This window comes from Pelecanus crispus, chromosome 7, assembly GCF_030463565.1.
Source record: "Pelecanus crispus isolate bPelCri1 chromosome 7, bPelCri1.pri, whole genome shotgun sequence".
Lineage (NCBI taxonomy): Eukaryota > Metazoa > Chordata > Aves > Pelecaniformes > Pelecanidae > Pelecanus > Pelecanus crispus.
In genome coordinates this window covers 31,192,175-31,214,962 of record NC_134649.1, presented here as the reverse complement: position 1 = coordinate 31,214,962, position 22,788 = coordinate 31,192,175, and the positions used below count along the sequence as shown (strand labels likewise).

Below are 22,788 nucleotides of genomic sequence, written 5' to 3'. Positions count from 1 at the left end.
CAGAGTGGTAAAGGATCACAGTTTGTCTGGGGGCTGAGCTAAAGCATGGCCAAGGAATAGAAACCAGCTGACTGCAGCATTTATCACTGAAAACTGTAATGATACTCTAGCTAACGATTCTTCTTGGGAAATGCTTTTTGCTTAAGCTTTGAGAAGTATTTTATGTGGCAGTGGGAAGCTTTTAATGTGCCGTTCTTGCCTTGTAGTCATTCAGGCCTAAGAGGGCAGAGAGAGAGAGAAAGCAGCCAGTATGTTGAGGAATGTATCAGCCCAATGCAATGCAATGCAATGCTGAAAAGCGTGGGATGTCCCCTAAGAAATCCATCCTAGTACGTGAACATCTCCATTTCCTTACAATTGTAGCTGTGCCAGTTGATGCTTGCAGTAGGAAGATGCCACTTGACCGATTTTAGTCCTAGGCGTCTCTGTTCTATACCATCTCTGTTTTATGCCATGGATTAACAGGATTAGGATTTTCCATGAAGTAAACAAAGCAACAGGTAGAAACAACCAAGTTGCATGGAAATCCAAATTTACAGTGAATGCAGTTGTATTGCATCTTTTGCATCAATTCAAATATCTAGGGAAATGTAACACTTTCTTCTAACTGATATTAGGGCTTGTGTGGGATTTTTAACATATCTGGCTAGTCATGTTGCTCATTCAGTCTTTGCATTAATTTGGTAGCTACTAGCAGATGTAGTGAAGAGAGTGTGTCGCTAGACAGAGCATCTCATAAGTACATTTGCATGCAGTTTAGTCCTTTATGTATGTGTAAACACTTGGGAAGAGCTACTTGATGAAGATGAGATACTTTGTGTGCGAGAAGTAAGTATTTGCCTTTGCTATGCTGTAAAGGAAATAACTGATTTGTAAAACCTAAGCAAAATACTTGAAATTTATTTAATTGTTAACCTAGGTGAGATGGTCAGTTTGAGAAAGAGACTTTATATGAGTATTTCTTTAGTTACTAACTATTGGATTTTAACTTTTTTCAGTTTTGGGTGAGAATTGTCAGGCATATATTGATCATCATGGCAAGGCACAACCTGCAAAATCCTGTCCCAACTTCTGCTGTGGAGATTGCATGCATCAATACTGTTGCTCTAATGTGTTCTTAAAATTTGATGAAGTACGACAATTTCGGTGTAATCTGCTTGATGGAAGGTATGAGGCAAACAATGTATACAGCAGGTTATAATTCTATCATCAAATGACAAAAATACACAGTTTAATGTTAAAAACTTACAAAGCAACCTTTCAGCTCCGTTTCTGGCTCTATCAGGGATCTATGTTAATGCATGTAACTTACCTGTATAATGGGAACAATGAGGTGGACAAATTGATGTGTGAACTGGTGTGTGTTTTCTTGAGCAGTTTCAAATACTTTTACCCTATTTAATTTTTCTTTCAGTATGACAAAATTAATCTCTTTCTCAGTATACATTACCTTTCATAAGCATTTGAAACTTAGCCAGGTACTTGAATAAGTTGTAAATTCCATCTTTGAGATGCATTCTCTTACTACAGGACCTCTGACTTGAGCAACGTAAATCACATGCAGTTTTTTTCGGACCCTGATGATTATGTTTCTTCTGCTTCCAGGTAAGCCATGCAAAGTCTCAGCTTTTAAAATGATGTTTATTTAGAGGCTCTTCATTGTGTGACCAATACATGCCAATATGTCGTGGTTTAGCCCTAGCCAGCAACTAAGCACCACGCAGCCGCTCGCTCACTCCCCCTACCCCGATGGGATGGGAGAGAGAATCGGAGGAGTAAGAGTGAGAAACACTCCTGGGTTGAGATAAGAACAGTTTAATAATTGAAATAAAGTAAAATAGTAATGATAATAATAACACTATAATAATGATAATAATAATAATATACAAAGCAAGTGATGCACAGTGCAATTGCTCACCACCTGCTGACCGATACCCAGACAGTTCCTGAGCAGCGATCGCTGCTCCCCGGCCAACCCCCGCCCAGTTTATATACTGAGCATGATGTCATATGGTATGGAATAGCCCTTGGGGCAGTTTGGATCAACTATTCTGGCTGTGCCCCCTCCCAGTTTCTTGTGCACCTGGCAGAGCATGGGAAGCTGAAAAGTCCTTGACTAGCATAAGCAGTACTTAGCAACAACTAAAAACATCAGTGTGTTATCAACATTCTTCTCCTACTAAATCCAAAACACAGCACTATGCCTGCTACTAGGAAGAAAATTAACTCTATCCCAGCTGAAACCGGGACACAATAGAAAATGAAAATAGAAATACTGATTTGTGTGTTAAGAATGCGGAGCACTCAAACTCATGTACGTGTCGGAACGTTTGAAGAAGTAGAGCTGTGAGGAGGAGGTTGGATGGTGCCGTTTAGACCGTAACGATCGCTGCGTGTAGTAGTCTGCATTCTCGGTACTGAACAGGAGGTTGTCCGCTGAAGCATTAGCACGCTTGCTCTGTGCTCTTTGATGCTGACAGGTTAAGTCCGTAGTGGCTCAGTAAGAGAAGCTGCTTTTGTTTGAAGTCTCTCCTTGATTTTTAGCATGTTTTGCGCTTAGTTTTTATCAACATTTCGTGTTGTATTTCAGTCTCGGGCAAAATAAATTCTTTTAGGTCTACGCATTATATTGGTGATGATGAGCCCTGCTGTAAGACGTTTCTATTTTTCATAGCGTGGAAGACGACAGAGAGGGGACGCGGGTTAATTCTGAGCGGTGGATATTTGAGGCCTCTGCATAGGTTTGAGCGGTTAATGCGATCGCGGGACGGGGGGATTCAAACTCGCCGCGGGCGGAGCAGAGGCCGGCCCGCGGAAGGCGCGCGGCAGCCCCCGCCGTCGCTGCGGCGCCCCGTGAGGGGCGGGGCGAGCGGCGTGACGTCAAAGGGGCGGGGCCGGGCGGCGGGCGCGGGGCGAGCGGCGGCGGCGGCGAGCATGGGGTAAGCGGGCGCCGCGGGGCGGAGGCGGGGGGGGGGGGGGACGCGGGCTCCGGGAGCCCGCGGCGGGGCTCAGCGTGCCGCTGCGGCAAGCCCGGCTAGCCCGGGCAGGAGCGTGCCTCCCGCCCTGCGCCCCCGCCCGCCACCCGCACCGGAGCGACCCTTGTGCGCGGGCTCGGCAGCCTTTAGCGCGCATCCTGGGCATGGCGCGGCGCGGCGCGGCGGACGCTCGGGGCCGTGCTCGTTCTCTGACCGGGCTGAGTGGAGCTACTCCACGTTGTGTGGCCTGTCGATGTATCTCCGCGTTCTGCACAGGGTGGGAAGGAAGCCTCGCTAGAGGCACCTAATGGTAGTGCTGCCGTGGTGGACGCCAGGGCATGGATGTGAAGAGGGTAAATGAACGTCTTGGATCCTTGGTCTCTTTTGACCCAATAGTCTTCCACAAGGAAAGGGTTGATGTAACAAATAATTTGGAGGAGGGATGCGCCGCCTTCTCTGCTAGGCTGATGGAGCTGTCTTACATATCTGCTTCAAATGTGTGGTTCAAGTACAGCAGATGTGAACCTCAACTTGGATCAGCGTCCACTCTTGATGCATTTTTGGTAGAAATATACCTTCTATTTCCCTCGTTTGGGGCTGCACAGATATTGAATCTGCTGGAGTAAGAAAGGTTAAATATAAAGAATGTAATAAATATATTTTTTCCATGCCAGCAAGCATAGTCATTAAAAAGCACAGAAAATGAAAGAATATAGTCTTTTAAAAACCAAACAAAACCAAAGAAATCCCCACAATTGTTAACGGAATTGTAACCAAGACCCACAGTCCACAAAGGTGCATTTGTAAATCTTGTGGTTTAACCCTTATCAGCAACTAAGCACCACCCAGCCGCTCGCTCACTCTCTCCCCCCCTGCCCCGGTGGGATAGGGGAGAGAATCAGAAGGGTAAAAGTAAGAAAACTAGTGGGTTGAGATAAGAACAGTTTAATAATTGAAATAAAATAATAATTTTAAAAATGGTGAAAAGGAAAACAACAAGAAAAGGAGCAAAACCTAGGAAAAACAAGTGATGCAACCGCTCACCACCCACAGACCAACGCCCAGCCAGTCCCCGAGCAGCAATCGATGCCCACTGGCCAACTTCCCCCCATTATATACTGAGCGTGATGTTATATGGTATGGAATAGCCCTTTGGCCAGTTTGGATCAACTATTTTGGCTGTGCCCCCTCCCAGCTTCTTGTGCACCTGGCAGAGCATGGGAAGCTGAAAAAGTCCAGGACATTAAATGACAGAAAACATTTAGGAAGTAGCAGCTAAGTTGCTTTAATTATCTTTGTTTTCAACCATGGAATGTCTAAAAAGAGAATTATTGATGTCTCACCTTGAGAAAATGGGTCATTAGTGACTCTTTTTCCTTTCAATTATGTTACAGCTTTGAAAAATTAATGTGTTGTGTGAAGGCCTAGACTTAACATTAAACTTACTTTCTGGTTAGGCAAGTTTAATAGAAAGATGGTAATTATTCACAGAAATGTTGCCCCTGAAAAGCCACTTGGATGTGACTCCAGGGGAAAACCACATCCCAGAACTTTCCAAAGTGTCTAATGACTTTGGGTGTCCGATTTGGGGTATTTCAACATCAGGAATGAGAGCGAGTAGGACTTTCTGTGACTGCAGTCAGTGGGACAGCAAGTCAGTTGCTGTTTCATTACAGACTTTGCCCAGGTTTTGGTGTGGTATGTGTTGGTGTTGCCCCCCCCAACTCCCCCAAGCAGTAAGCTATATTCCTTCTGGAATAGTTGTCCCTGGTTTCTGCCTGCAAGGTATATTCCACCCTCTTGCTCCATGCCAATTTCTTTTAAAAGACAAGTTTTACACTGTTTCTTGATGACTATGTTTGTTTAATACTTTGTGGAGGGGACGGCTGATGTCACTCGAGATATTTCTTTGTATCTCGAGCAAGGTGAGCATAGTCTTTGAACAATTTATAATAGGAGGAGAGGCAACAAAGGGCAACTGCCTTCAGTGCCCTGTTCTTTCTCGAGTTGCAAATACTACCTTTGACACTGCCCTTCAAAAGGAGGTGGTGATGATTTCCTGGCATTAAGCGTCAGAAAGCATTTAGTTCCCCATTCTTGCATTGGGCTTATTCCTAGATCAAGTTACTACTCTGGCACATTGCTCATAATTCCTGGCTTTTTAAGGGAGTTTCACTTCTCTGAGGGCTTGTCACAAACTGCCTGTGGACTTGCCACTGAGCTGAGTCAGCTGGGGTGTCTGTTCTCCCTGCTTGGAAAACCTGCCACAATTGCACTCGAATTCTATGGGACAATGTTAGGGAATGGTTAGTGGTGGTATGTATGTTCTTCCTTGTCTTGTCTAGCTGAGGAGTTTTTAGTTTGCTTGTGCTTTTGCTTATTTTGCTGTGTTTATTCTGAGGTCTTCTGCAGAAGTGCAAGCGACGCACCAGTTTTTTAGTAGGTTTCTTTTTATTAGTATCCTTTAATGTTAATATCTTTCAGTATTCAATATTGAGTATCAAGTGCTTTTGAGGCAGGGGTGCAAGGCACTTTGGGCAACCCAACTGTGCAAGCAGTTCATGTCCTGTAATCTTTTGGACATTTTAAAGACAATAAATGACATTCCTTTGGAGCATCTTAATAATGTACTTTCAAGTACTTGGAAGCATTGTGCTTCCCAGAACACTGCATCTGGAAGCAAATGTAAGCATTTTAGGAAAAGAAAAAAGTAAGCATTAACTCAGATTCAGGCTTTTTCCATTGTTGATCAGTCCTTAAAGATCATTTGGGGCTTTTAGGTCAGAGCATAGGCATAGGTTTCATACCACTGAACTTGTTAAATTTGCCATCATTTTTCCTTGCATGTAAGATGACTGTATGCCATTTCTACAACTTCTGCTGCTAGTGAATGCATTGTGGCAAGGATTTACTACTGGAAGGTGTTTTGCTTTTTTTTTTTTTTTCCTTCCCTTTTAATTGGATTACTGAATTTTCCCCTGCTTTTCCCTGGTTTCAAAGATGGGTTGTGAGTAGTAAGGTTAATTTAATTGTTTTTCCCCTTTGTCGTGGTTTAGCCCCAGCCAGCAACTAAGCAGCACACAGCTGCTCGCTCACTCCCCCTACCCCGATGGGATGGGGGAGAGAATCAGAGAAGTAAGAGTGAGAAACACTCCTGGGTTGAGATAAGAACAGTTTAATAATTGAAATAAAGTAAAATAGTAATGATAATAATAACACTATAATAATGATAATAATAATAATATACAAAGCAAGTGATGCACAATGCAATTGCTCACCACCTGCCGACCGATACCCAGACAGTTCCCGAGCAGCGATCGCTGCTCCCTGGCCAACCCCCCCCAGTTTATATACTGAGCATGACGTCATATGGTATGGAATAGCCCTTGGGGCAGTTTGGATCAACTATTCTGGCTGTGCCCCCTCCCAGTTTCTTGTGCACCTGGCAGAGCATGGGAAGCTGAAAAGTCCTTGGCTAGCATAAGCAGTACTTAGCAACAACTAAAAACATCAGTGTGTTATCAACATTCTTCTCCTACTAAATCCAAAACACAGCACTATGCCTGCTACTAGGAAGAAAATTAACTCTATTCCAGCCGAAACCAGGACACCCTTTCATTCTGCACTATGTAGTAGTATTGCTTTAAGAAACTGCAAAAAGTGGAGCACTGATTCACTGGTACAGCAGTTGTCATAATTTGCGTTGGTAACGTGGTTATTTGGCCTTGGTATGCCAATTTTCCAACAGTGACCCTTACTGGAAAAGGAAATTAGATGACTCACATCCACAACTCATCTAATTGTGAAGTATTTGAGTGTTTAAGGAGGTGGAGCAATTCAGAACATCTGTATCAGAGTTACAGAAGAAAATAATGCAGTTGGGGCAGCTGATGTCTGTCTAAATGGAAGCAAAACTTCAAATTGTCTTTGTACACAGTTAATTGGACTCCTTCTGAATTAGTTTCTGCCTTGAAGTTACAGCATATTGTGTAGCAGATACAGTAATGCTTGAGAAAAGGCTGTTCATCCTGATGTGATGAGAAGGAGGTAGAATGACAGTCTTTCTGGGAAGCCTCAGCTGGCAGAGACAGGACAGCCTTGTTAGACTGGGGATGTGCTCATTTGGCTTTTGTCATGGGCTGATCAATGTGTTCTCTTGTGACTTGGTTCTCCTTTTGTGAAATGGAGAAAATCCATGTCATTCTGCCTGCCTGTGATTGAAATGCAGCATCTGCAATGGTCTGCTGTGTGCATAAGTTGTCAAAACCAGTAAATTTCTAAGTGTGGAAGATGTGATTACCCTAATTTGCTGTCTCTCAATTTAGATGTTTTTAAACATATGCTTTCTTCATAGACAAGGTAGAAAAATACTGTGATGTTGAACTATATCCCATTTCTCCTTCTTCTCCCCATCACTATTGGGGACTTCACGCTTTACAGTGTATTTGGATGCTCCAGCATCTGTAATAGGTTGCCAATGATAAGAAAAAAAATTAGGAAGATTATTCATTGGAAAAGAACTTTTAGAAATGTAAGCAGTCTCTAGTTAATGAACAGAGGATTTCTTTTCCAGTACTGGTCCTCAATATTTTCTGTAATAAATGAATTAAACTGCATACAGAGCCCTTTCTGTAAGGCTTGCATTCAGACACAGGCTAATCTCACCAAGGAATGTAAGCTTCTTGTCTAGAAACAGTTGAGATTTGGATTTGAAGCTATTTAAAAAATTGTTCTATGCTTTTTACTAGCCTGAAAAGTAAATACAAGCTTGCACAATTTGTAATTGCAACTTGCATTATAGAGCGCTTGGTTTTGTATTCTTTGTATCCTCAGTGAAGAGGCTACTTCAAGCTGACAAAGCAATTGTGAATTGCCCTTAATGATTTCTCAGCTGCCTGCTTCAGGCAGTGGGCTTGTGCAGGTTCATTTGCTCTGAAACCAAGATGGAAGGAGAGATTGAAAAATATTGTCCTGGCTCAAGAGGCAGATGTGCATGGTTGGGTTGGCATGCCCTTCTAACTACAGAAGACTGTTTCACGGCAAAACCCAAGAAAATCTGGCCTAAACATGCAAAGACACAATAAGGTTAATCACTTGGATTACATTCAGGAGTTCATTTTTCTGTGGGTGTGTACTTCATTGACTGTATGTACTTACTAGGGTAGGGTGTTCCTTCTTGTAACGCTGTGGGCTTTGCTGTGCCTCTATACAGTGTAACTCTGAAAACAGTAAATTTTTAACATACAGGTTGACTCTGAAGAGAGCTTGTCAAAGCAGCTGCAGGGAGGGTAACCCTCAGAGAAGGGTCCTGTAGCCTGAGAAACAGAGAAGCCTTCCTTGAAAACATGGTTAAAAGACCATGATTGTTACTTAGTAAGATCTTACAAAAGTTTGCGCATGTGGGTTCCAAAGCTAGCTCCAACTCTGCCGTTTCATATGCTTCCATAAAATAGCCATGGCCTGAGGTGTAGCCAGAAAGTCCTTAAATTGCCTAGCCTTTTAAAACTGCAGTTGTAGTGTCTTCTGTGAAATGAACAAATTAATTTAATTTCAGGAAATTTGCAATTGTGCAAAGATTGGTCTTTTGACAAAGTCTATTTTTATTAAAAACATTTTATACACATTTTAATGTGATAGTCTTTTCTGTGTTTGCTAGCATGATCTCTGGCTCTCAATTCCACTGAGAGGTAAACTTAAAAACCGGTCATCAAAGTCACTTTTGTAACTTTTTTATGAAGGTCTTGTTAATGATAAATACCATTTAAAAGGAGAAGTAGTGGTTGGCCAGATGCGACCTCTGCTGCAGAGGTCTCTTCTTATTTGTGCAGTGATAGATTTTCCTTGATGAATCCTCATTGTGCTGGATGAGTAATACTTCTCCTGAAGAGAGTGAGAGTGAAGCAGCATGTCAGTTCATAGTAGTATAGGATAATTAATTTACCTAATTTAAACTTTGCTCCTGCCTGAACACAGTGTTTCTAACTTTTATATATGTGATGACGTACGAGTAACGTGGGTTTCATGTAAGAGCTGGGTTATACGGGAAGCAAATCTGGTGGGTGTAACCTAGCCTAAACTTCCTTTGATTGCAGTTTCAGTGTGTTTGGCCCAAAGTCATACACTGGGTTGCAATTTGCCAGAAAAACTGCTGTTTTAAAAATTTTATTTAAAACTTTAACTCTTTAGCCAAGTTAGTCTCTAATTAGTTGCTTAAATCTGCTTTCTAGAATTAGTATGGTATTGGCAGTAGCAAATTCATAGTATTGCTATAAACAACAAAAACGTTGTTTATGTGGGGCAAATTTTCTGTGGTACTTAATTTTTTTCAGTTAAACTTGTTCTATTAATTCAGTTAACCATTTCAGAAAAATCCCTCCCATTGCCTTTATGTTGGTCCCATATTTTAATTAGGGTTAGGGGTAACATCCTCTATCGTTGAACTGGGACCCTAATGGTAGGAGGGGAACCGACTGACTTTGCCTGAAATACCTGTGCCTGTAATCAATCTACATTCTCTTTTTGCCACTAAAGGAGCATTTTAAATTTACTTACTGTCTGTAGAAGCAAGTGCTTTGTATTGTGTTTAAGGACAGTTTTTATGCTGAGGGTCCAATGGACTTGTCTGAAATTGTCTTGTGACCTGCATGAAGCTGCAGTGTTAATTCTTGCACTGTTGATGAAAGACTTTAGTCCCTCTCAATGCAGCTCTCAGTTTTCCCCTTCTTGTTACATGCATATTTTCAATGTGTCAGTTACCTATAGCAATTATTCTCAAATGTCTACAAAGTGTACAATAGTAGATTTCCTGGGAAACTACCCTGGAAAATTGTGGGTTTAGTATGCATTACAAAGGAATTTATGTAAATAGATATACTTAGTACAAGTGAACTGTTCATAGATCAAGAAGAGGTGCTTGTATACATCTTACATAATCACCTATTAGATCCAGGTGTCGGATGTCTGAGTAAAACCACAAACTCCAGGAAGTTCCCTCCTTGCCACTTTCTCATATAGGCTGTTTAAGAACTTGTTGTGCTAAACCTGTTACATGTTACTTGAAAAAATAGAGAAGGCAGTGTCTTTTAAAAAAGTAGTAGTGAATTTTACTTCCAGTTGGTCTTTGTGTATTAAATTAAAGTTTATTATTTTGGGCTTAAAGTAACCCACATCAGCTTCCTATTTGAACAAATCGAAAAAGGACCCATTCAGGACATATTTAGCAAACTTTTTCTCAAAAGACTCTTGCATTCTTTTTCTATAACACTTTTGCAGTTGCAGGGCTTCTTGGCTTACCATGGCATTATTGTTGTTCCTTTAGTATTGGTTCTTATGCCAGAGCTGGTTTGGTTGATGCTAAGGGTCGCTGGGCTGTGCTCAGCTGTGTAGGCTTGTCCTGACTTCAGGGAAGTAGCTCAGGGTTGTTTAGACTGCAGGTAAGCAGACATGTCCCAGGGATTTTTTGGGGGGGCTCCTGCTGTGAACTTTCCTTCTTTTTAGGGGTAACCAGAAAGAACTATGGAAAGTTGTGATAAGTTTTAGTGGTTTTCAGTAGCAGTTAATCTGTGTCCATGCTAGAGCAGTTTAGCAGTTTATAATTAGTGATGAGTTGATCTGGTACCGCACTGATGGTTTAGCCAAAATGAGATGAAACCATTTTCTTCATGTTAAGGAACTGTACGTAGGCGGGACCCTAGAAGGGACACTCTCGAGTGCTAACTTGAGTTAACATTTGTCTGAAAGACAAATGCAGACATCACCGTTCCAGTCCACACTTCACTGCATTGCATAGCTTGTAAAATGACTTAGCAGCTCCTCACGTCTGCCAGTCTGATGAAACTGTCAAGATTTCATAATTGTGAAACCATGCTAATCAGTCTGAGTCTTAAGTTGCCTGTGGCCCACCGCAGGAATCACTGGGCCCTGGTTTCTTAGACACTTCTTGATCATGTAGAGATCTCGTTTTGGGGAGGTGGCCCCTGGGTAAAATGGCTGGAGCAGGCCATAGCTGGCACCAGCAATTACAGTGATTGCACCCAGACTATGGGGCTTAACTATATGGTGTCTGTTTGGATTGTCTGCATGGGCTGAAGTTCCTGCGGGCCAAAACCCGTCTGTGCTAGAGTAGTCTGGTCAGTCTATCAAGTGTTAAGGTCATGCTAATGTTTTCCTGTGAGTATTAACCTCACAGAAGTTTGCTTTATGTGTAACAGTAAATGTTTCTTTTGAGTCTCTAGCAAATTGGTTCTTATGTTTTGAATCGTCATGCTAAAACATTAAACTGAGGAAGTGTGTTTGTAAAGTTGTAAAAACTAATCCCTCTGAAAGACTCTTGGGAAGTCATATTGCTTTATCTGTTTAAAAAAAAAAAAGTTTGTCCTTTATTTTCCTGCTAAGCTTTGGAGGCAGTATATGGCATTGTATGGCTGTCACTAAAATGTTGGACTTACGGAAAGCATCTCAGTCTGGGGACTTGTTTGGTCATGCCCTATACCTGAGTCAGTGCAAGTCTGGACATTTATCATTCTGTCACATTTCTGGGAACTGTATCCTTTTCTGGAGCAGTAAAGAATGATATGTGCATACTCCTTTCTTTTAGACTTTTAGGAATGGCTTAAATTATCTTCTTAAGTCTTTCCAGACCACCATGTGTTACAGCCGTAACTAATTCGTAAATGTTTGTTTTTAAAACCAGCCATGCCTTTGAAAAGGGCCCTGCCAACATGTTTCTTGTAGCATGCAACAAATCTTGGAATAGATTAAAACTTGCGAAATAAATAGGGTGCTTGAAGTAATTTTGCAGAACTAGATGGTTGTCTTGTTGTTCATTTGGGTATATTTTCTTTTTTAAAGACAAAAGGTGCAATGTGTCCCATTCTCATGAACACATAGATATGCAAAAACTTTCTTCACAGCAGAGCTTACAAAAGGTCACCAACTTAAGTGATTCAAACTATTAAGGAGGTTTAAAAATATGTCGCTGGAATTGAAACTTGGATATTTTAAAAGGCCTTAAGTACAGTCAAAGCATTTTACATTTTTTTTTTCCACTTGACAGTGTTTAACATTGAGATCTCCAATATGAATGACAAATGCCTTGAGAATTAACTTCTACAAATAGTACTATTTAGATCCTGGGTTTGATTCTCACATTTTAATATGTCCATTGTGTCTCATTCAGTACCAAAAGGGGTAAAACAGGCACTAATCACGTAACTCCCTTTACGTGAACTGATACATATTTTGAATAATTAGACGACTTTAAAAGTAAGGTGAATCTGCGAGGTATGCTCATTACACATACAATTTAGTGCTTTCCAAAGGTGAGAGAATAGGGGTAGAAGTGGAGTAAGGCAAGGAAGGATAGAGGTGGTGGTAGGAAAGGGTAGGGAGTCATCTCTTCATATTTACTTTCCCATGGATTTTATGAGAAGTTGCACTTTATCGTTCCTGCAGTAGAACTGCTGTTAGGTTTGGTTTTGTTCTCAGTTCTGTTTTCTATTAAATTATTGGCAAAAGTTAGCTTTTTTGTGAAGAGAAAGAAGCAGGAAGTGGCAGTGAATGAGCTCAAGCTGTTTATAGCAGTGTGTGCTTTATTTAGAGACTATGGTATAGATAATGTGGGAGTCTGGAAACCCGTGTTCAAACTGTGATGCCAGTAGAGCATTCTGATCTGGTGCTGTGGCCATCCTGATTTCTGAACTCTGACATTTGTTTGCAGAATGCAGGGGGTAAGGTGTGTTTTTTTGTTTGGGTTTTGTTTGATCTCTCCTTCCCCCCCTCCTTGGTTAACCATTTACGGGAAGAATCTTTAAGCTACAATCTCTCATGTCTATTCTTTTTCATTTATGTATATGCTAACAGCTGGTAATTAAATTATCACTTAATGTGAATATATTTTTTTCCAAATATTTTCAAAGTCCTTTTAGACAGACTCATCAAGTGAAAGCAATCAAATGAAGTAATAGTTTTGTTTAAGAAAGGAGTATAGGCTTTCTGGAGTTAGCACACTGCAAGAGAGTCTTTATACAGTATCTGGAATATCTTGTCTCCTGAAGCTTAGGTGGTTCACTGAGTAAAGTATACTGAGTGCCATTCTGGCCTCACTTGAGTAACGCCTTCTATCAGTGGTAGCCTTCCTGCACTTTTTTTCAGTAGTTTTACTAGTGGGATATTACTGAATGTTCAGGAAGAAGTGCTCAGGGCAGTACTGCTTGGGCAGTAAAAGGGCAGACATTGTTACAGTAAGGTAGTGCCTGACCATTGACATATTCCAAAAGAGTATTGCTAGTTTTGATTGTCAATAGAAATCATTAGAAAAAAATTATTTCTGAAGAGTTGCAGTGTTGAAAGAGGGTGTTAATACTGCGAGTTGCAAGTTCATAGCACATACTGTTTTGGTTTTTGTAAATGTCATGCTACCTTCTGCTGTTTCAAGATATGATTAGCCTGCACGAGCCCAAGCAATAGCAGGAAAATTATGCTTCTGCTGTGAGGTAGGTAATAAAAATGCCTACAGTAACCAGGTGTGTACACTCCTTAGAAAACACTGGGAAGAGCTAACTCCTATTTTACTCACTGTGCTGTTTCTGAAGGCTTGTAATTTTGGTCTGTAGTAATTACAGAGTATTTCAGTGGGTAGAACTGAATCACAGTGTTTACAAACACAAACACAGAACCGCACTCTAAAGTGTATACACCTGACACGCCTGTACCTTAAATATGTGTCTCCATTTAGCTCTTTAAAAGATGTATGCAAAATGTCATGCCATGGTCATGTTATTTTAGCAAAGACACAGACAAATTATGAAAACACACAGGGTGTCTCTAACAACTTGGTGAAAATAAGGATATGGTGGGGTTTTTTTTGCACTGAGCTTTGCTTCTGTTGCTTTCCTTATTAGAGGTAGTAAATACGCAATGAGATACGTGCTTCAGTGAGCAGAAAATTTTATTAAAAATAAGCAAATGGAGTCCATGCTTCAAACTGACTAGTGTTTGTCTGTTGGTGGCCAGCTTGGCTGCAGATGGGCTTGTGCTGTTTTCTCGTCACATCAAAACTGAATTTGGTCCTGAAAGATAAGGGCGCTCTGCCAGTTTCCTGTGCTAGTTTATTTATGATGAGTAGATGTTTCTCCACTTCATCTATTCCCTCCATTTCTTAGGTTTTGTCGTGGTTTAGCCCCAGCCAGCAACTAAGCACCATGCAGCCACTCACCCACTCCCCCTATCCCGATGGGATGGGGGGGAGAATCGGAGGAGTAAGAGTGAGAAACACTCCTGGGTTGAGATAAGAACAGTTTAATAATTGAAATAAAGTAAAATAGTAATGATAATAATAACAATATATTAATGATAATAATAATATACAAAGCAAGTGATGCACAGTGCAATTGCTCACCACCTGCCGATCGATACCCAGACAGTTCCTGAGCAGTGATCGCTGCTCCCCGGCCAACCCCCCCCCAGTTTATATACTGAGCATGACGTCATATGGTATGGAATAGCCCTTTGGTCAGTTTGGATCAGCTGTTCTGGCTGTGCCCCCTCCCAGTTTCTTGTGTACCTGGCAGAGCATGGGAAGGTGAAAAGTCCTTGGCTAGCATAAGCAGTACTTAGCAACAACTAAAACATCAGTGTGTTATCAACATTCTTCTCCTACTAAATCCAAAACACAGCACTATGCTACTAGGAAGAAAATTAACTCTATCCCAGCCAAAACCAGGACAGGTTTCTTCGATTTTTTTTTTTGCCCAGCCTCTGCTAAAGTTCAAAGAGGTTCATTGTCTGTAGAATTGAAGAATTTCAGTTGTCTTTGTCAGGCCTGTTCTCTTGAATACAAGAATTTCTTGACACAAGAATTTCTTTCCTTAGCATAGTTCACTAGCAAAAACGGATTTTTTTTTTTTCCTTCTTTACTGGGGAAAAAGCCTGAGGACTAACTCATCTTTTGTTGTCTCTGCTAACATTGCTTGGTAATAACTGTGTGTAATGGAAATGTTAACTTTCCTAGTGAGAGAGCTTTCTTAGGGTTGATGCAGAAGTGGGAACAAGAGCAAGGAAAATGCTGTTGGTACTCCACAAGGAGCAGTAATTGTAGTTAACATTTGTCGTCCTGCAGTTTTTAGAGGTGTCCGTAGTTTGTCATAGGCATTCATGCTGTTTCTTGTGAACACTGCAATCAGGATAGTTAAGTCTAATGTATGAATCCATTGTGCACACTTCTCTCTCTCTCTTCTCTAATGTATATATGAATTTATATAATGAGTATCTAGTAAGGACCCTGTATAATTAATCTAAATTCCACAGGTCACTCTTAAATCTAATCTGTTTCCGCATACACAAGTATTCAGTTTGTGTTTTCAAACTAACTTGAAGTATGTTTGCTGTTGGCCTCATGGACAGGAGGCAGCCTGTGTTTCAGCATGTGGTATTGTTGTGCATGTTCTGCACTGCACCCCCGCCTCAATTGCATTTGTATCTTCCTTTTTATACTAGGCTTGAAAGACATTCTGTAAAGGTGCAAATAAATGTGACAAAGCATGCATGCATCTTTACATTTTGCAGCTGTGTTGCAATCATCTGTTTGCTTTCCTGGCAGTGTTTCTGACTTGACCTCTGTGACTTCAGGAGGCTGCAGCAGTTCCTGCTTCCTGTTTTACTTGTAAATACTTAGGTGTAGTGACTGAAGGCAACCCACAATATTAGATTTCGTACTTAAGGAGTAAATCCATAGTGTTAGTACTTCACAAAATCAGAGTACAAGTTAGATACAGTTAGATAAAACTGTTGCTCAGATTCTTGAAAGAGATTTGACCCAGACTTTTTCTTCTAGCTGTTGCAGAAACAATAAAATTGATAGAACCTCTCTTAGAGGGAAAAAAAAGCATTTTAAATGGAACCTGTTTTATTTGTCAATGCTTATGTTCAGTGCTTACTGAGGGTTAAGTTGCTCTAGAAGACTGAGGTGAGGCTGTCCAAATTTGGGCTAGGGATAGAGCACTTTGCTTTTTTTTTGTCAGTGATTTAACCTTCCAGTGTCGTTGATACTCAAAACCAATTTTCATATTTGATGGCTGTTCGGTAGCCAAGTGAAAATTGCTGGAGATTCTGGAGATGTGTCATTTTGTTTAAAGCTGTTAACAGGAAACTGAGCAGGAAAAACAATAGAGAGTTCTGTAGCCAAAATCTCTACGAAGAAGCAGAAACAGGATGGATATAAAACCAGCTCTCTACTTGTTATTTTAGAGCTTGTTGTTCATTAAAACTGACTTCCTGCAATTGTTCCTGAAACTGATGCATGGTGCATTTTTTAAGAAATAAAAGTGCTGGAGACTTTGGCTTCTATGGAAGAAGGGCTTTATTGATTTCAGACAGTAGGAAATAGATCATGTGAATTAACACTTAAAAGGGAATTGTCACTTGGCATTTAATGCTTTACAGTGTTACTTTTTCTTCCCTGTGTGGTAAACAGAACTTATGAACAGTCATCTCCAGAAGCTTTATGCCTGCCTCCATCATTTGGTACTCATCACGGGTTAAAGCTGGTGTAATCTTTGGCCTTTCTGTACTAGGTTTTGGTGGTTTAGGCAGTGTTTCTGTCTCCCATAATGTAGCATAACATACTTGCTGTTGCAGTAAAGTTGGCAGAATTTCAGATCTTCCAAACCATGTGAAATGTGGCTTCTAAAACAACTGTTTTCAAATGCCACAGAACCTGCAGCATGGAGAGGTCTGCTCAGTACTGAGATTGTCTCGAGATTGGGCCTGGGAGGTCTTACGAATGTGTGAAGAACTTGGTATCACCCTGAAGTCTGGGGTGCTCCATTTCAGGAACTTGGTATCACCCTGAAGTCTGGGGTGCTCCATTTCAGGAACTTGGTATCACCCTGAAGTCTGGGGTGCTTCATTTCAGGCGTGCCTACCTGTGTGTTCAGAGCAGTCAAGTAATGCTTGGAAAATTAAGTCATCAAACTAGTGATTTTGAAACCTTATTGCTGTTACCTTTTGGAATACATAAAGGGACACACAGCTGCACTAAAATAACAAGAATCGCAGTCACACTAAAATGAAAGGGGCCAAAGACTCCCATTGGGTCCTTTTCATGTACGGGGAGCACAGTCCTTGATAGCAGTTGGTCAGTTTCCACTGATTTAGCAGACCTGACCTCCTGTAGCCCTGTGTCTGACAGTTGTTTCTTACTCAAATGCATGAAGTAGTAACAGATTGGAGGTGGACCAATGTGTTTGCTACAGAAGGTTAGGTTAAAGAGTAATAAATTTGTGTGAAAGACTGTTACTACTTCTGGTGTTACCTTTCTTGCAGTTTTGGAACCCTTGTTGCGATTGGAGTTACTGTTTGTGCAGTGATTGTAATTACTATTGTTCTGTGCCTCACCTGTTCGTGTTGCTGTTTGTATAAAGCATGTCGAAGACCACGGCGTAAGTACCTGTATATTAATTTTCTTTTTCACATCTTTGAACAAGACTTTCTTCTTCTTCCTGTGCCCCACCCGCCCCCCTGAAAACTGTGTTCCTATAAAAGGTGAAAATAATTTTGCCTTACCTCTCTGCTACAAAAGTTGCAATACCTAAACATTAAAAATAAGCATTTAAGCTGCTTCAGAATGTGAAGTTGCAGAGAAATGTTTTGGAATATTTTCTAAGCATTTAGAAGTTCTCTTTCCCTACCCCCCCCAATGTGTGGTTTTTTGGGGGTGGGTGGTTTGGGTTTTTTTTTTTTTTTTTTTGTTTAAAAAAAAGCAGGGGATAGAATGAAATTTTAGGGTTTTCCCAGTCTCTTAAAAATGTACCTGAAAAATACACCAAAGGCCCAGGACTGCAACAGTGCAATCTTGAACAAAGGGTGTGATTGTAGCATAAAGAGGGAAAAAAAAATATTGCAGTTTATTAGAAAGTGTTAATACTCCCTTATTCTAATAAGATATATGAACCAACGATCCAAGGTCAAGTCCTACAAAAATCGATGACTTACTGTGTATTTGCCTTTCTGACTGTTATTTAAAGACATACTAATGCATGGATGTATTAGCATGTAGACAACATACAAAAGGAAACTCATTTGGGCAGTCATGGTAGGAAGCGCCTTACCTGATAAAGGAGACCTTTATCACCTTAATCCTTAAAAGCAGATAACATTTAAAAAATGAGCGGTTTTTCCATTCTCATACTAAATGATAGATAACTTGGCTGCAGGGTTGAGTTCCTGGTGTTTGAAGAGTCCAAGAAGAAAATTCTTTGCTCTTTGTGGTTAAGAAACAGAGATAAGTTGACTGCTATCCCAGTATCTGAAGGCTCTTATTACCACTGAGATCAGTGGAAGAATATTTGGAGGCATACATTTCTAAATCTTTTGTGGAACTTTGAAAATGAAATTACCTAGATTTTGGAATGAGAAACTGATCTTAAGAGAGGATGTTTTTTACATTACTGTTGTTGGCTGTCCCAGGTGATCTCCTAGAACCACCAGCACTAACCATGTTCGTTTTGCTTGTTTGTAGCTGTTGTGACCACCACTACTTCCACTACAGTGGTTCATGCTCCCTATCCGCAACAACAGGGAGTGCCACCCAACTACCCAGTAGCCCCATATCAAGGATATCAGCCTGTGGCTGTCCAGCCACAACCGGGAATGCCGGTAGCGCCGTACCCTGCACAGTATCCTCCTCCTTACCCCATGCAGCCATCAGGGCCCCCAGCTTATCATGAAACAGTGGCAGGTAAGGCAATGCTGAGTGTTTCTTCATCTCTAAGTGGCTAAAGAGACCGTTGCATTGGAGTCAATCTTGTATTACTTACATTTATTAATTTCTGTGACTATATTAATGTAAATGTAAACAAATTATATAAAATGCAAGTGATGGTGGATGTTGTAATTCACCCTTGCTGAAGTTTCCCCATCACCACTCCTATATTAAGCATTGCGAGAGGAGATGTAGCTGGAGTTGTATTGGCAAAGTTTGGTGGTATGTGTGACTATCGGTGGATCCAGTAGAATGTTTTGCTAATTCATATGAAAAGCAAAATCCAATTAACATATGTATAGTAGTTGGGTGTTTCTACATACCCTTTCTTATCTAATATTTGCTAGATGTTTTAATCTATACACAGGTGGCATTTTCTAGTAGCTCGTCGCTATGTTTATAGAATAACAAGTCTCTGATCAACTTCAGACAAGTTTGCTGATGACTCGCAGTTACAATTATCGGAATCTTTTTTTCTTCTGCTTTACTTCTTTCACAGCATTGTTTTCATGCAGCTTTATTGTCGCTATTACTAATTCCCACTTCTGCTGGTACTAGCTGTTCTCTGAACAATTGGCTCCTGGCTGTTCGGAGAGGCCAAAACTAGGCTGTTATCTGTCCTAGGGTCTTCAAGCCTTCTTACAAACCACACTGTTAATCCTTCTAAGTAACAAGCAAAGTATAGTCCTGAATAGTAGATAATGCCCTTAGAAAGTAACTCTTTCATGACAACTCAAATATAGAATGCCTGTTCATGGTCTTAAGCATTTGTAAACCAGTTAGAAATTGTATATTAACCATGTGCAAACCAGCCCCACATGTAAAAACACTGACTTGGCAGGCCTGCTGACTTTATTTTTCTGTTGTAAACTCTGAAGCAGCTGTGGGTTTTATGGGATTACCCCAAAGTGCTTTGGCTTCATCTTTAGCATGTGAGAGAGCCAATAAACTAGACATTTTGCTTCTCCTACTCTGGTTTCTCAAACTGTTGCTGGTTTGTTAGTTCTGGAAATATTTTTTTTTTTCTGGGAAAATCTTGAAGCACTTCCTGTGTTGCCAGCTGAGAGCACCTCAAAGTGAGAGCTCTTTCCTTTATTTCTCTTGTCCGTTAACCAAGGGGAGGTCTCTTAATTAGGTCACACACAAGGGAGAGAATACTTGCTCTGTCACACAGGAGCCAAACCCACTCACTTTACAAGATCAGCAAAAGACAACCACACTTACACATTCCAGGGATCTGATCAGGTGCTGTGTTATTTGAACTAACTTGTGCTATTTGACAGACTGGAAAATGAAGATGCTGCTTGAGAGCAGCTTGTCTCAGAATACTAGAAAATAAGGATAACTTCTGAGTTATATACATCTAGTATATAAGTCAAACTCTTTAATGTGCTTGGTAGTGGTGGAATACTTTTTTCCCTTTTATTTTAATTTTTTAATTAACTCTGCGACACTTACCAGGAAAGCATTTTACCTGAAGGAATCCTAAGATGCTTTCTCTAGTCCTTTCTTCCCCTTTCTTCCCCCCCCCAGTGGTTTATTTTCACTTCTCAGCATACTATCAGGTATATCCAGTTGTTTGTCTCTGACTTCCGCTGGCTGTTTTTTGGACCAGATCAGTTCCTTTTTTTTTAGACTATGTTCTCCCCTGAAGGCTGACCATGTGCTCGTGGCTGCCATAATACACATGTACACTAAAGCATCCAAAAAAAAAAAAAAAAAAAAAAAAGCGCCAAACCACAAGAACAAAGGTTTTTGTGATCTTACTTCTGAAATGTGGATGCTTTGAGTTAGCACAAACTGTTCTCAAGTCCAATTAAGATGCTAGATAAGTTGAACCTCTTAACCGTGTGCTCAAAACAGAAGTTACCATTATAGATGTAGAATTTGGAATGTAAATTCTACAAATCTGTTTTTTTCTTTTGCAGCTGGTGCTGGAGCACCTTACCCAATCAGCCAGCCCCCTTACAACCCTGCTTATGTGGATCCTCAGAAGCCCACCTATTGAAAAGATCTTCTATTATGCTTCTGCATACAAAACTTTTTAAAGTATAATTTGTGCTCTTTACACCGTGCAGCTGTATTATATTTTTGTGGAAGACGGCAATCTTTTGTCTAAGTAAAGTGAAAGTTAATTCAGTATCTTTTTTTTTTAAATGCTTTGAGTACAAGGAAGGAGTATTTTTCTTGCAGAAGTTGTTAATTTATACCTCAAGCAAATAGAAAAAAAGATTTTGTTCTATATATAATGAGAAAAACATGAAGAAGTAGTACTTCAGAAATAAGAACCACAATAACATTTGCTGTGCAATAATTTTGAAAGCAATGGTTATTATCAAACACCCAAAGCTGTAGCAATCTTTTGCACAGTATTAATACATAAAAACTTAATCTCTAAGAAACTACCTGATATATGTTATGTACATTCTGTCTGTTTTGAAGCTACTATTGTTAGGTAAGCTACAATGTAATACATTTCATTTACCATTCAAAAGGGAATTTTCTGTTTTGGAAACACATTTGCCTTCAGTAAGGGGTAGCAAATCATGTTTAATTGTCTTTAGACTAGTTGCATTTTTCTGTGCTAAATAACATGAGCTGATAATTTCCTGGTTTTCTTTCCCAATTTTAAGGCTTAAAACTGCCTTCATTGGGTGTTTTTCTCAGACCATTTTAATTTATAACTAGAAATTAACAACAAAACCAAACTCTCTGCCACTTAGTAGAACAAATAGATCAAAAGCTGAAAATGTGAAAAATCTTCATAAAAATTATTGGACAAGTATTTTTTGTCCAAGTATTATTGGACAAGCTTACTTAAGTCATATGTTGTTGATGAGTTTGGAAGAAAAATTAGCACCTTATTCATGTGTTAAGCAGAAGTACCTGCCAGTGTTCAGTCCTGCCTCATCATAGGGAAGGAATTTATTTTACAGGCGAGATAGGATGTCAGAAATAGATTGGGGTTTTTAAATGCTTAGGGTTTGTCACTGTCCACCTCTAGTGGGAACTGTAGATGGCAGGAACCTAGGAATGATAGATCTTTATAGACTCAGTCTGCATTTGTATACAGGGCGGGTGAAAAATCTCAGCCAAACACACAGTAGAGATGAAACCTCCCATTTGCCTTCAACATTCCCTTAAAGCTGAGCAGAGAACGAGAAGTCAGCGAAAGGAAGAGTGGTAGGATTTGGTCACAGCAAGGTAATGTATTTTTAAGAAGGTAGTTCTTGCAGTCATGAAACGTCTTGAGACATCCTCATCGCTATTACCAGTGTTTGCAAGGCTTTTGGCTCTATACAGCTTGTATTGATTGAACGAATCATGATTTTTTTAGTGTCCTCTACAATTCGGTCTTTTCTGACATTGAAATACAATTTGTTATTCCTCAGTAGAGCTATCTAGTCTATTGTATATATCACTGTGACATAATTAGTGAAATAATTTTGACATCTCATACACTGATTTTACTCTTTTAGAGAGGCCGTTAAACCATTGGTCCTCCAATTCTACATTTGGGGTATATTACTGTTTGAAAAACATTGATGGTGGCATTGTTTTACCTCACATGATGAATGGAAACTGCTGCTGTCAAGGGCAGCCTTATTTCTCTTCCTGATTTTTGAGTCTCTTTCTGGGTTATTCCAATCACTTTTTCAATAAAGTCTTCAGGGCATTTCAGAAGAAACTTGTAAGAAGTTTTTAGTGTTGGGATTCATGACAACCTATGCCCCTCTGTTATACCTCTATAAGAGTGTTGAAGTTAACAGCATGAAATGGTGCCAAGAGGCACTCACAGAGCATGTGTGCCCTGTATCTGTGTGTTCCTTCTCTTTCCTGCCTTGTAAGCTGAGAAATTGGACAATGCTTCGTGACGCTGTTAGTAGTTATGTGAGAACAACGAAAAATGGACAGTGTCTTCTATACGGAGGATGAAGCATTTCCCTAGAAATTTGGAATTTTTATGTGTGGCAGGGCACTGAATAACTGCAGAAATGATTCCTTTGGTATCGATCCTACCCCTGTGTGTTTATTCATACAGAAGGAGGGCAG

The 22,788-nt window shown here is 40.3% G+C and overlaps 1 protein-coding gene across 1 annotated transcript; it reads left to right on the top strand.

Moving 5' to 3' along the window:
* Positions 1-1,539: 1,539 nt before the first annotated feature.
* SHISA5 (shisa family member 5) lies at positions 1,540-22,742 on the top strand. Its single transcript, XM_075714028.1, has 4 exons — positions 1,540-1,605; positions 17,298-17,413; positions 18,493-18,711; positions 20,664-22,742. The coding sequence occupies exons 1-4, from the start codon at positions 1,559-1,561 to the stop codon at positions 20,741-20,743; spliced, it is 462 nt and encodes a 153-aa protein (XP_075570143.1). The 5' UTR covers positions 1,540-1,558; the 3' UTR covers positions 20,744-22,742.
* Positions 22,743-22,788: the final 46 nt, after the last annotated feature.